The sequence below is a fragment of the Gobio gobio genome (genome assembly GCF_949357685.1).
Source record: "Gobio gobio genome assembly, chromosome: 19".
Classification (NCBI taxonomy): Eukaryota; Metazoa; Chordata; class Actinopteri; order Cypriniformes; family Gobionidae; genus Gobio; species Gobio gobio.
This window is the reverse complement of record NC_137112.1, coordinates 12,856,328-12,869,026: the sequence shown is the minus strand read 5'-3', so window position 1 is coordinate 12,869,026 and position 12,699 is coordinate 12,856,328. Positions and strand designations below refer to the sequence as shown.

The 12,699-nt window shown below is 40.8% G+C and overlaps 1 protein-coding gene across 4 annotated transcripts in view; it reads right to left on the bottom strand.

Moving 5' to 3' along the window:
- lrp1aa (low density lipoprotein receptor-related protein 1Aa) overlaps positions 1 to 12,699 on the bottom strand; it is a 307,973-nt gene that overhangs the window by 170,161 nt on the left and 125,113 nt on the right. For all 4 annotated transcript variants that reach the window (XM_079844459.1, XM_079844460.1, XM_079844461.1 and 1 more), the window contains exons 7-14: positions 4,420 to 4,582; positions 4,051 to 4,273; positions 2,801 to 2,990; positions 2,522 to 2,665; positions 1,838 to 2,074; positions 1,574 to 1,754; positions 410 to 632; positions 62 to 251 (exon numbers count right to left, since the gene is read on the bottom strand). In XM_079844459.1, coding sequence (XP_079700585.1) covers positions 62 to 251; positions 410 to 632; positions 1,574 to 1,754; positions 1,838 to 2,074; positions 2,522 to 2,665; positions 2,801 to 2,990; positions 4,051 to 4,273; positions 4,420 to 4,582 — 1,551 coding nt within the window. The remainder of the gene's footprint in view (positions 1 to 61; positions 252 to 409; positions 633 to 1,573; positions 1,755 to 1,837; positions 2,075 to 2,521; positions 2,666 to 2,800; positions 2,991 to 4,050; positions 4,274 to 4,419; positions 4,583 to 12,699) is intronic.

The following is a 12,699-nucleotide window of genomic DNA, read 5'->3' as shown; positions in this document are numbered from 1 at the left end:
TCTGGATTTCATACTGGAATGTTTTACACAAAAACCAGGGCAAAAAACATTTTATAATTACCTAGCTGCTGTTGGGCATCATACATGCGGATCTCAAAGATGGGTGGCCGTTCGTTGCGTAGCAAAGTAACCGTTTTGGTGTTTTGGTCCAGTTTATAGATGCTGCCGCTGCGGTACTCATTCCAGAACAGGAAGTTTTTGTAGTGGCACAGGCCGAAGGCATGGTTCAGTTCCTGTCCGTCATAAACCGTCTAAGCAGAAAGAATATGATGTTACATGATCGACAACTGGCAACTAAATCGTCTGTTCTAGTGTTTGCAGCTGTTATCTCTTGTTTTCCGTTCTTAAATGCAAAAACGTGTGTGTATATGTGAACGTCATATCTATTAGATCAGTGGTGTGACAGCACCTTGCGTGCAGTGGTGTTGAGATAGACCATCTCGATTCGGTCGTAATAAGCATCCACCCAGTACAGGATGCCCTGAGGGATGTCCAGACTCAGGCCGTTGGGCCACAAAACCGTCTTAGAGGTCAGCAGAACGTTCCGGTTGGTTCCGTCCATCCAGGCCCTCTCAATCTTCCCTCGCTTGCTCTCCTTTGGGTCCTCCTCCCAGTCAGTCCAGTACATCCAGCTTAAAGAGGTAAAACATTTTCAAAATGCATAGTTCCGACTAAAAATGTATCTACTCCTCTTTTCTAAATTGATTTATCTATTGAGTAATAGTGTATTTTGTCATATTGCTGTTGCTGCGTTTTTTTTTGAGCAAGCCTCTTGAGGTTGTAGACTACCAGTCAAAAGTTTGGAATACCGCAATACTGTGAAAAATTATTACAATTTCAAACAACTATATTCTATGTGAAAATATTTTTAAATGTAATTCATTCCTGTGATCAAAACTAAATTTTCAGCATCATTACTTCATTCAGAAATCATTGTAATATCCTGATTTGATGCTCAAGAAACATTTCTTATTACTATCATCAATGCTGAATAACGTTTTTGCTGCTTAATTTTTTTTGGAACCTGTGATCTGTGATTTTTATTACACTTGGCCTTATTAAATGGTCACATATTACACACTACTATTCAAAAGTTTAGGTAAGTATTATTTTTTTTTAAATAAATAATGAATACTCTGCAAGGACACATTCATTTGATCAAAGTGACATTAAATACATGTATAATGTTTCAAATAAATGCTGTTCTTTTGAACTTTCAAAGAATCTTGAAAATAATTTATTAATGAGCACCAATAATAATTGCTTAAAACTGAAGGATCATGTGACACTGAAAACTGGAGTAATGATGTTGAAAATACAGCTTTGCTACAGCATTTTAGAAAACAGTTATTTTAAATTGTAATAATATTTGAAAGTATTTCTGTTTTTTTATCAAATATATGCAGCCTTGGTAAGCGGAAGAGATGTCTTTCAAAAAAAAAAAAAAAACTGCAGTATGCAAAAGTGTACCAATTGTTCCAATTTTGGCCAATTAAATTTATTAAAAAATGACATTAATTTATTAACCTACAAATAACCCAACAACTGCTATACTACTCAATCTAGAGCTCACCCGTTCCGAGGGTCCACCACAATCGCTCGAGGATGGGTCATCTTGCCCTCAATGAGAGTCTTCTTGGTCTGAGAAGCTTTCTCGAGCCGAGCAACACTAATGGTCTTCTTGGGACCATCATCTGTCCAGTAGAGATTATTGGCCATCCAGTCCACAGCGATTCCTTCAACAGTGTGAATACCTGGAAAACCATACAGGGATACACATGAAGAATACACACCGGCAATAAGATGAATTGGAAATAAATATGAACATTTTGAGCACCTTCTTTAAGGATGATGTCTCTTTCCGTGCCATCGATCTTCTGTCGGCCAATCAGATAGCTGGTGGCATCAGCGAAGTAGATGAAGTTGCTCTGTGCATGGAAGTCCAGAGCTCGAGGGTTCATCAGGTTCTCGATGGGGATCATGTATTCATCCTGAACTTTAGGGTTGATGTCCATACCACGGATAACACCCGGACGACCCTTCCCATAAACCAGGAATAACTCATGCTCAGGCTCTGGGGATTAGACAGCAGGGATTGAATATAGAGAAAAGTGAGATGACGGTACAAACATGTTTCTTACAATCAATTCCAATCTCCTCCTCTTGTCTTTTTCAAGGTCATGTGTTCAGAGGTCACTCACAGTTCACAAATCAATACTACTAACAGTTCATTGCATATTCAAAGAAAACAGCTTGAAATCAATATTGGGTTAAATGGTCAAGACCTTCATCTTTTTGAGTGATTCAGCTAAAGTGTGGGTCAAACCTCCAGTCTAGATAATATGCATAGACATCACTAAGACTGTTGGGGGGAAAAAGTGTGAGAGCTTGAAATAACAAATGCTCAATGAAGCTGAGCCAATCAATTTCTTTTCATTTTAACTAGGCAAAACTACTGTAAGTCAATGATTTGAAGAATTGACAGATGAAGTAGAATCTGACTGGCTGTGATGTCACTCACTTTTGCATGATTTTCCATCGTTGCCCAGGCTAAAGCCAGACCGACAGCGACACGTCCGACTCTTGTGGCTGTTGCCCAGCAAACAGATGTCTGAACAACCTCCAGCTTTCCCAAACTTATCCGGCTCACAGGCGTGACTCCGCACTGAAGAAGAATAACAGGAGAGTTAGACTGAGCTGGAGCTTGACTGTGGTGTAGCAGGGGTTGCATTTTAAACCGTTATATATGATACAGGTTCAATCTTTACAGCTGAGCAATAGATGAGAAAGAGTTTAATACCTGGGGGCTGGCGTCTCTGGTGGTAAACATGTAGAGCTCCTCCCTTGTCCACACGGGTGACCACTTGATAATCTGAACTGTTGAATCGATTGACGCGGATCACACTGGTCTTAGGCTGCATGTTGGCATTGTCTGAGTTTGTGGCATATAGATAGTTCTCAAAGACTGTGAGCCCATAAAGATGCTCTATCTGAGAGGGAAAAAAAAGAATTCAATTATTATTCAATTAGTTCCATTATTTGGGAAGTTGTGCTTGCTCTGTTAGCTTGAGTGAGCAAGATACGCACATAAACACACCGATTAGCCTTGGGCTGAGCAGCTAAATGTTATCCATAACTCAAGCAGAGAGAAAAAAATCAGGCTAATATATTTACAGAAACAGATTTAATAAAATAACTCAGTAGCACTAATGAAACACCACAGTCTCTCCCATCTACTAAAGCATTAATCACAGTAAATAATTCTAGCCACTATTAGTCACTCTCACAATGCAATGGGATCAATGTTAGGTTCAATACAGCTGCTGAAAGGGAAAATAGATGGATGGATTAATGGATAAACATATGGACATTACAATGGATGCATGGAATGATGGACCAATGGACATTGGGGTGGATGGATGGACAGATGGAAGTTATGATGGAAGGATGTGTGGCTAACGGATTGATGTTACGATGGATGGATGGATTGACAAATGGATTTTATGATGGATCGATGGATGGATCGATGAATATTAGAATGGATGGGTGAATGGATAAACAGATCAGCGTTACGGTGGATGGATGGAACAATGGACATAAGGATGGATGGATGGACATTACAATGAATGGATGGACCAATGAACATTAGGGTGGATGGAAGTTAAGATGGTGGATGGATGGACAGATGGAAGTTACGATGGATGGATGGATGGATTTATAGATAGATGATGGATAAACAGATGGACGTTACAATGGATGTGTGGACCAATGGACATTAGCATGGCTGGATGGATGGATGGATGAATATTAGAATGGATGGGTGAATGGATAAACAGATCAACATGGATGAATAAACAGATCAATGTTATGGTGAATGGATGGATGGATGGAAGGATAGATGAATGGATGGATGGACCAATGGACATTAGGGTGGATGGATGGATGGATGGATAAACAGATGGATGTTACAATGGATAGATGAATGGATGGATGGCTTTATAAATAAACCTTGATTTGACTTGAGTTTTGACTTTGGTATTTGCTCCTTACCAACAGTCCTTGAATGATGGTGTGTCTGTTTTTGCCCTCATAGTCCACGACCTCGATGTAGTCCAGATAAGCATCAGCCCAGTAGACCAACCTGTTGACCAAGTCCAGGGTGATACCATGTGGGAAGACAATTTTACTGTCCACCAACTTTGTTCGGTTCTGCCCATCCATGTCGCAGCGTTCCACCTTTGGGATCTGCCCGTAGTCGGTGAAGAAAACCTTTCTGTTGAAGGTAATGGTGAGAAAGGAGAGAGTAATCATTATACATGAGTACTCTTACACCTCATTTGACCATTTAAAAGTAACTGCAAAATGTTCAGCTATCTAGTTTTGTACATGGAGGAAGTGTGAGCTCGACAATGTTCATACCCATTGGTTGGATCCAGAGCGATGCCTTTAGGGTTGTAGAGTTCTTGATCCAACAGTGTCACACATGTGGTTCCGTCTTTATCACATACAAAGATTCGATCATCCACGTCATCAACAAAGTAGAAGTTTCCTGTAAGCCAGTCTATCGCCATCTGCTCTACATCTGTAAAGAACAGAGGATGGAAAGAAATGTAGAACAGAATGTGCCCCGTACTATTCATTTATTACGCAGTTAAGTCCATATAAGTTTTACATTGCAGAACAAACTGAAATCATTCACGATTGCATTCAATCAAGAACATTTTAAATGCATTCAGGTGCACTTAGGGCGTGTCCGAATCCACTTTTACTAGTTTAAAGGAACACTCCACTTTTTTTGAAAATAGGCTCATTTTACAACTCCCCTAGAGTTAAATAGTTGAGTTTTACTGTTTTTGAATCCATTCAGCCGATCTTTGTATCTGGCGGTAGCACTTTTAGCATAGCCTAGCATACATCATTGATTCCATTCCATTGAGTCCATTAGCATCTCATAAAAAAAATGACCAAAGACACTTTCAATATTTTTCCTATTTAAAACTTGACTCTTCTACAGTTACATTGTGTGCTAAGACAAACTGAAAATGAAAAGTTGCGATTTTCTGGCCATGGCACGGCCGCGAAGATCCATGACTATTACGCAGGAATGAGAAAGTAGTTCCTAGCCATATAGGTGTAGAAAATCGCAACTTTTAATTTTCAGTTGGTCTTAGCACACGATGTAACTGTAGAAGAGTCAAGTTTTGAATAGGAAAAATATTGAAAGTGTCTTTGGTCATTTTTTGAATGAGATGCTAATGGACTGATCAGAATCAATGATGTATGCTAAGCTATGCTAAAAGTGCTACCGCCAGATACAAAGATCGGCTTAATGGATTCAAAAACGGTAAAACTCAACTATTTAACTCTAGGGGACTTGTAAGATGAGCCTATTTTCAAAAAAAGTGGAGTGTTCCTTTAACAACGGAAAAAAACGATCGACATGCCAGGCTCATGGTCCAAAAGGGTTGTCCCTAGTCTCTTAATGAGTCATGGGTGTGTTTTGCGAGTGGAAAGACTGAACGCTTCTCCAGAGAGGAATCCTTTTATTTTTAATATTAAAAATGTTGTGTGCCCTGTGTGTGTAATAAGCAGGTTGTACACATGTTCTGGACCCGCCTCTAGGCGCATATTACTAACACGCCCTTTAAATAACACAAAAAATGCTGCGCTATTGACTTTAGACCGGGTTTTTGTTGGTCAATGGCGCAGTCGTTTTCAGTTCCTCAAAATAGCAATGCGCCAACAATGCTCCTGAACACACCTAGTTTTCAGACCAGCAAGAGTTTTGAGGGCGCGAGTGAATTTGCAATTTAAACAACGCATCGCAGGGACATGAAAATGATAACTGCATCGGGCTGGAACTAGCATCGCATTGCGCCGGGTGTATGACACATTGCCAAGTCCAAGACAAAGACCATGATAATATAGTCTTGGACTCAGACTTGAACACCAAAACCATATTTTGATGCCTTTGGTCTTGTTATAACATCAGAAGCATGTGAATTCGGTCTTGACTCACACTCTACCCTCAACCAAATCTTGATGAGGGGGCATTTATTAAGAAAGTAAATATAAAAGAATGGTAAGCATGCATTCATTTATATGCAAATAAACATGGTGCCTGACTGGCGCTGACTGTCCACGTACCAAACCATGCAGGTTTGTGGTTAGATGACTTTTGACTCTATTTTAAAACAGTGCTAATAATAATACAGTGGTCTCACATCCATGTTTCTCTTTTTCACTTCTACAATGACGCTCTTTCTCTAAGAAACAGCTGAGTCAGGGGACTATCCGAAGGCATGTGCGCATGTTACACAATTTCCAAAAAAAGTTGTTTTAACAGCTGCGATCGCTGTGGCTAACTGTGGATTATTGCTCCTTTGCAGCCCCCCACCTCTTCAATACGCTTCATTCTGACCTTAAAATGTCAAACATCTCAACGTATCTGAACTGCTCCTCCTTTAACTCCAGACATCCAGATTTTCAAGGTCTTACCAAATCATACTTTTAATGGGACGTTGCACATTTGAACATTGAGTAGCTGTAGAAACGTGGCACAGGAAGGCATAGAAACCGTGACTGTTGGGCAAAATTGTACAGGAGATGCAGGAAAATCCAGACAGATGGAGAGATAGAAGGCTCAGGGGAGGAGACAGAGACAGTGTTGGCCTCTCTTGTTTCTACAAAGGAAAGTTGGCCATTGTACAAGGGCCAGACGTTTACCGGAATCAAGGGCTGTATCCCCAAAGGTGTTGTTTATTTAAGAGCCGAGTCCTGCCTAAACTTTTCCAGCTGCCCGGATTGAAAGCTAGTGATTAAAAACACAGATCAAAAACACCAAAGATTGGAGAAAAGAGCAAGTGTACAAATGACGGTTGAGGAAGACGAATGGGTCTTAGAGCAGCTGCCGTCTGAACAATGCGAGAATAGAGGAACGCCACAAAGAAAAACCACAGAGACAGTGGGCTGAGGAACCTGGCTTCAGCCTCATTGTATTTCTTGGTAAAATTGCAGGTCTCAGTGGAATGAGGGTAAAAAAATCCATTTGTGACACAGTCTCCCTCTACATTGAAGGAAAACAAATGCTCTTATGGCTCTCATTTCCTGAGACAGCTTAATATGAAAATACATTGAGCCTAACAAACAAAGGTCACTATTTATTAACAGTGGAGCTTGTTTAAAGCTCAAACAACCTTAACATTTCAGAAATGAGCTCTGGAAGTGGTCTGCCGTCTTGCGCTATGAAACCAGCCAGGTTTACAGCTATGGAGTATGTAATATTTCTGTCCACACTGAAAGCAAAAATGCTGTGTGACAAACACAGACAGTCAGAACTCAGAACCTATTTGATGTTTGGAGTGGGATTTTGGACCAATGTAGCAGTTCACTGCTCAAAAGAAACAAAAATAACTAATAGTCAGACTGTTCAAATAACTATCTTTCCAACTTCATAAAAGTTATAAAAATTCGTGCAAACGAAAGTTTAAAGGCGGAAACGAAAAGAGGTGTGGTTTTGCTGATTTCGTTGGGAAAAGTGAAAAGCAGAAAAGAGGAAGGAGGAAAACGGAAGTGAGAGCCTGGTGGGGAAGTTGTTGGAAGCAGAGCGTGGAAAAGTAAAGGAGGAAAGTGAGGAGTCAGTTTATCAGCGTGTCGTGAAGGTATTCCCGGGATTACTTTTGAGGGGTTAAAGACTGATAATCTGCGGTGTGGAACAGCCGAGGCGGATGGTCGAACGGATTCAAAGTAAGGGCGCTGAGCGAGCTGTAACAGGGATGCCGTCATCACTTCAAAGCTTCAGCCTAAAAAGGAATCGAGGAATAACGGGGTGAACCTGCAAGTATTAACTCCTGCTTTCTACGAAACTTCCAAATTATCCGACCAACGAAACAGGATAAGGTAAAAGGATAAACTAATCTTCCCCGCGCCCTCACAGACGTGACATTAATTCCTGCCTTTTTTCTTTCTACTCCACACGGTCCCTTCAAACTATTATTATTCTTTTTTGTGGACACCAAACATATTGTTCGATTTAATTTCGTTCTCATTATTTATTTACTTATATTGTGGACTATTTTTGGACTATTTATGTTGGTTTTAAAGGGCCTATCACCCTATTACTCAGTTGCTGGCCGTGCGAAAAGACGCACAAGAGAAATTAATCACCTTGTAACGAGTTTATTTCTTTTCTAATTTTTTGAGGGTTAAAGTTTTTGTGGACATTGAGTGCTTGAATTATTATTATTATTATTGTTGGGATTTATTTACGATATGGATCTATTTTATTTTTGAAAGAGTAAAACAGCCTTAAATGATCCAAAAATCGTGTTATGACGTTTATTGTGCTGCTTTTTGTCAAGGGAAAATTAAACCTTTTTTGTCAGTTTATGTAAACTGTCTGGCGCCCAACTGGACTTACTAACATTACAGGCAAGCACCGTTACAGAGTGGCGCCCAACGAGGGGCCCGACTACGAACTTTCAGAAGGTTGAACTCTAATTCACGATTTGCTTGATTGGGACAATTAATGAACTTAAGAACTTTAACTGAACTATTGGGAAAGGACACGGCATTGCACTGAGGGACTGAAATTGATTAAAAGAAAAAATTAACATGTAATGTTTTATTTTGAAACCCAGACTTGAATGTTAATGGAATTTATTGATGATACATGTGTCCTGGGACATTGTGGTAATTGTGAAGTATTGTTGCTTTATCATTGTATTTATCATGTCTACTCACTATTCGTTTTCATATCCTTTGATGTCCCCTCCAGACGTATCCACGCCTTTACATGTCCCTCTTCTTCATGCTAGGGATAATGTGAACATGCATACCCAAAATCTCAGTGACCACTCTCCTTCTCTCTTTGTGCAAACTGCAGACATGGACATGGCAACCCCTGCTTCCTTATCCCCTCTTTTAGAAACCCAAAATGAACCTCCTGGTGCATTTCCCGTCCGTGAGGAAGTCTCAGTTCGATTCAGAGATTCAATGTGAACTTCCTATGATGCTGCCTACCCCTGGTAGAGGATGGGGTCAACTTACTGAGCAAGTCCAGGGCAACCTGAATAAGCTGTACCAGGATCTGGGTAAACAGGATAAAGTTTTAAATGATTTAAGTAAGCAAGTACAAAGAAGTAGGTTTCATGTAGAGTCTAAGATAAACAAGCTAGCTGAAAATACAGAGCAAAGTTTACGAAATCTACATAAGGTAGTGACTTCAAAAAAGGACAAAGATGACAGTGAGATGGATACAATAATGAAAGCAATCAAAACTGTAGTGTCAGAGGAAGTAGACAAAATGAAAGTTTCTCTGGTGGCTGACCTTGGGTTCATGGTGGATCAGTTGCAAGTTGAAGTGCAGCGGGACGTGAAAGATATCCAGAAAGCTGTGCACGAAAAACACACGGACATGGTAAGCCGTATTTCAGAATTCCCCTCACCGTTAAAGAGTTTGTCTACAAAAGTGAATGAAATAAGTGAAAAACTTGATACAATCTCTGAGGTTCATTCTGGTAAAAGGAAAGACGAAGAAAGAGAATCAACTCCAGTTTTTTCCACCTCTATCAGAGACTCCACCTTTGATGTCTGCTCCTGCTCTTACAGCGGTTCCCAAAACTGATCATATTAAATTAATCTTTCCTACCTATGGGAGGTCGGGAGATGATCCTGATCCACTACTATACTTATCGAAATGTCAAGATTTCCTTGCTTTGCACCCTTTGTCTGACACTGATCTGTTGGCTACTTTTCGTACTGTATTTCATGGCACCGCTCGAGATTGGTGGGAAACAACACGTTCCAAAGTTGCATCTTGGTCTGAGTTCAAAGCTTCTTTTTTTATCCGCTTTTCTTGCTGAAGACTATGAAGACGAGCTTGCAGAGCGTGTCAGAACTAAAAAACAGGGTGAACATGAATCCATCCGAGACTTTGCATATTCATACCGAGCTCTTTGTACAAGATGGAACCCAGCCCTCACTGAAAAGGACATTGTTAAGTTCATTTTGAAACATATAAAACCATATTTGGCCAGTCAGCTCCGTGGAAGAGTGGAGGATGTGGATGAACTTGTACGTTTGGGTCACCAGATGGAAAAGGACCATGAATTACAAGTGGCGTATGAGCATAATCTCCATGGTAGGAGAGCAGGTCCCATACAGAAAGGGTTGCATTCTCCCAACATTCCTCAGGAAGATAAAACCCCATTGTGTTGGCGTTGCAGAGGCACACATTCCCCTGGGTCATGTCCTCAGTACAATTCTCAGACCTTTACTCAAATGAACAGTCAATATAACAAACAAAAATCAGCAAGGTCCAAAACTAGTGGATACCCTAATAATTCCACTGCATCAGCTGTGACCTCTAAGCAGTCCTTTAAGGGTGATACTTTCCAGCGTAAGGACTCTTGCTCAATTATGTCTTCCCCTCTGAATCCAGCATACATTCCACAACAGCTAGTTGTACCCATACACATTAAACATTGGTATGGCAAAGCTATCCTAGACACAGGAGCTAGCTATACGTTGTTGCATGAGAATCTTTGGTCTGAGTTAAATGGCTCAAAACAAAATCTTAAACCTTGGTGCCATGGGCCCTTATATCTTGCCAATGGGGAAGCAGAGACACCTCTGGGCTGGGCCGCTTTAGACATCGAAATAAATGGGAATGTGGTAAATTCTTCCGTGGCTGTGCTTCCTTCTAAGGCTTTGGCTTATGGAATTGTATTGGGACTTGATTTTATTTATCATAGCCAGCTACAAATAAATGTTGTTGACCAAGTGTATGGATTTAAACATGCTCCTTTAATTACTTACCCTTTCCAACCTGGTAGTGCCTCAGTGTCTGGACCGAAAAGCCAGGCAGTAAGGAACAGCAAAGATGGGGGTAAAACAAAACACCATCTGGGCCTTATCAGTTCAGTTCCTCCCCCGGGGTTCCAGCAGGAGAATCACCTTGAGGTTCAAGATTATATAGATAAGGCGGTGTCTTCTGCAAACCTACAGGCATCCGAAAAACAACAACTGTGTGACATCCTACGGACAAATCCCAAGGTGTGTACCCATGAAGTTGGTAGAACCAAGGTTTTACAGCATCACATATATACCTCTGCCCAAATTCCTATAAAACAAAAACCTTATCGCATGTCTTCTGTAAAACAGACCATAGTGAAAGAGCAGCTCGAAGAGATGTTATCAGCAGGTATCATCGAACCTTCGCGTTCTGGGTGGTCCTCCCCAGTCTTGCTAGTACCTAAAAAAGATGGGGGCCAAAGGTTTTGTGTGGATTACAGGAAACTCAATTCACTCACAGAAAGTGATGCCTACCCTCTTCCATCCATTACAGAGATTCTTGAGTCCCTTTCTGGGTCAACCATTTTTTCCACTATTGACTAAAATAGCGGATACTGGCAAGTGGAGATGGCCCCTGAAAGTAAGTTCATGACTGCCTTCACCACTTCCTCAGGCCTTTATCACTTTAATGTAATGCCTTTTGGACTTAAAAATGCACCATCTACATTCCAGAGGTTAATGGAGTTGGTCCTGGGAGACTCACGGGGACAGTGTTGCCTGGTCTACTTGGATGACATAATAATTTATTCTCCCTCTGTGACTCAGCATTTTTCAGACCTCCAGATGGTGTTTGGCAAACTACATCAAGCAGGACTAACTATTAATTTGAAGAAAAGCACCTTCTGTCGCGAGGAGATAAAATTTTTGGGGCACATTGTCAATACCAACGGCATTGCGGCAGATCCTGAGAAGGTACGTTCCATTCAGCAGTATCCTGTACCAAAGAACCTCAAGGAGGTTCAAAGATTTCTAGGAATGTCTGGATGGTACCACACGTTTGTTCCTGACTCCTCAAAAGTTTCTGTACCTTTGAACAATCTGAAAAAAAAGGACAGCCTTTCATCTGGTCACCTGAGTGTCAACAGGCCTTTGATCAATTAAAATCATATCTGACCTCTTCTCCAGTTTTAGGACATCCCAAGCCAGATCTTCCATTCACGGTATATACAGACGCAAGTGAAACTGGTCTTGGTGCGGTCCTTACACAAAAATTAAAAGCAGACTCTGAACAAGTCATAGCATACGCGAGCAGGACATTGACTAAGTCTGAAGTGAACTATTCCGCAACAGAAAAGGAGTGCCTTGCGGTGGTATGGGCCCTAGAAAAATGGCAGTACTATCTGGAACCAAAAATATTCACAGTAGTCACCGATCATTCTGCCTTACAGTGGGTTCTAACTTCTAACAAAACCACAAGCCGTCTACTGAGATGGGCTTTAAGATTGCAAAAGTTCGATTTTGTTGTAGAATTCAGGAAGGGCAAACTCAATGTGGTGCCAGATGCTCTCTCCCGAATACCTTCCACTGGGGAATGTAATTTGTTTTCTACCAAGGATAAAGTAGAGGACCTTCCTTTTACTGCTGAATGTGTGTGGGTAGAGCAGCACCAAGATCCTGAAATTGAAAAGGTCTTCCGTGCTTTAGCAAAATCTGATCCCATCATGATGGAAAAATATATAGTCCTGGAAGACAAAGTGTATAGGAAAACCCAGGCTGATGATCACCAAACGCATTACCGAATTTATGTTCCTTCTTCGCTAAAATCCCAAATATTGAAAGCTTATCATGAGAATCCCCTGTCTGGTCATTTAGGCATCTTCAAAACGTACAAAAGGCTTCATGACG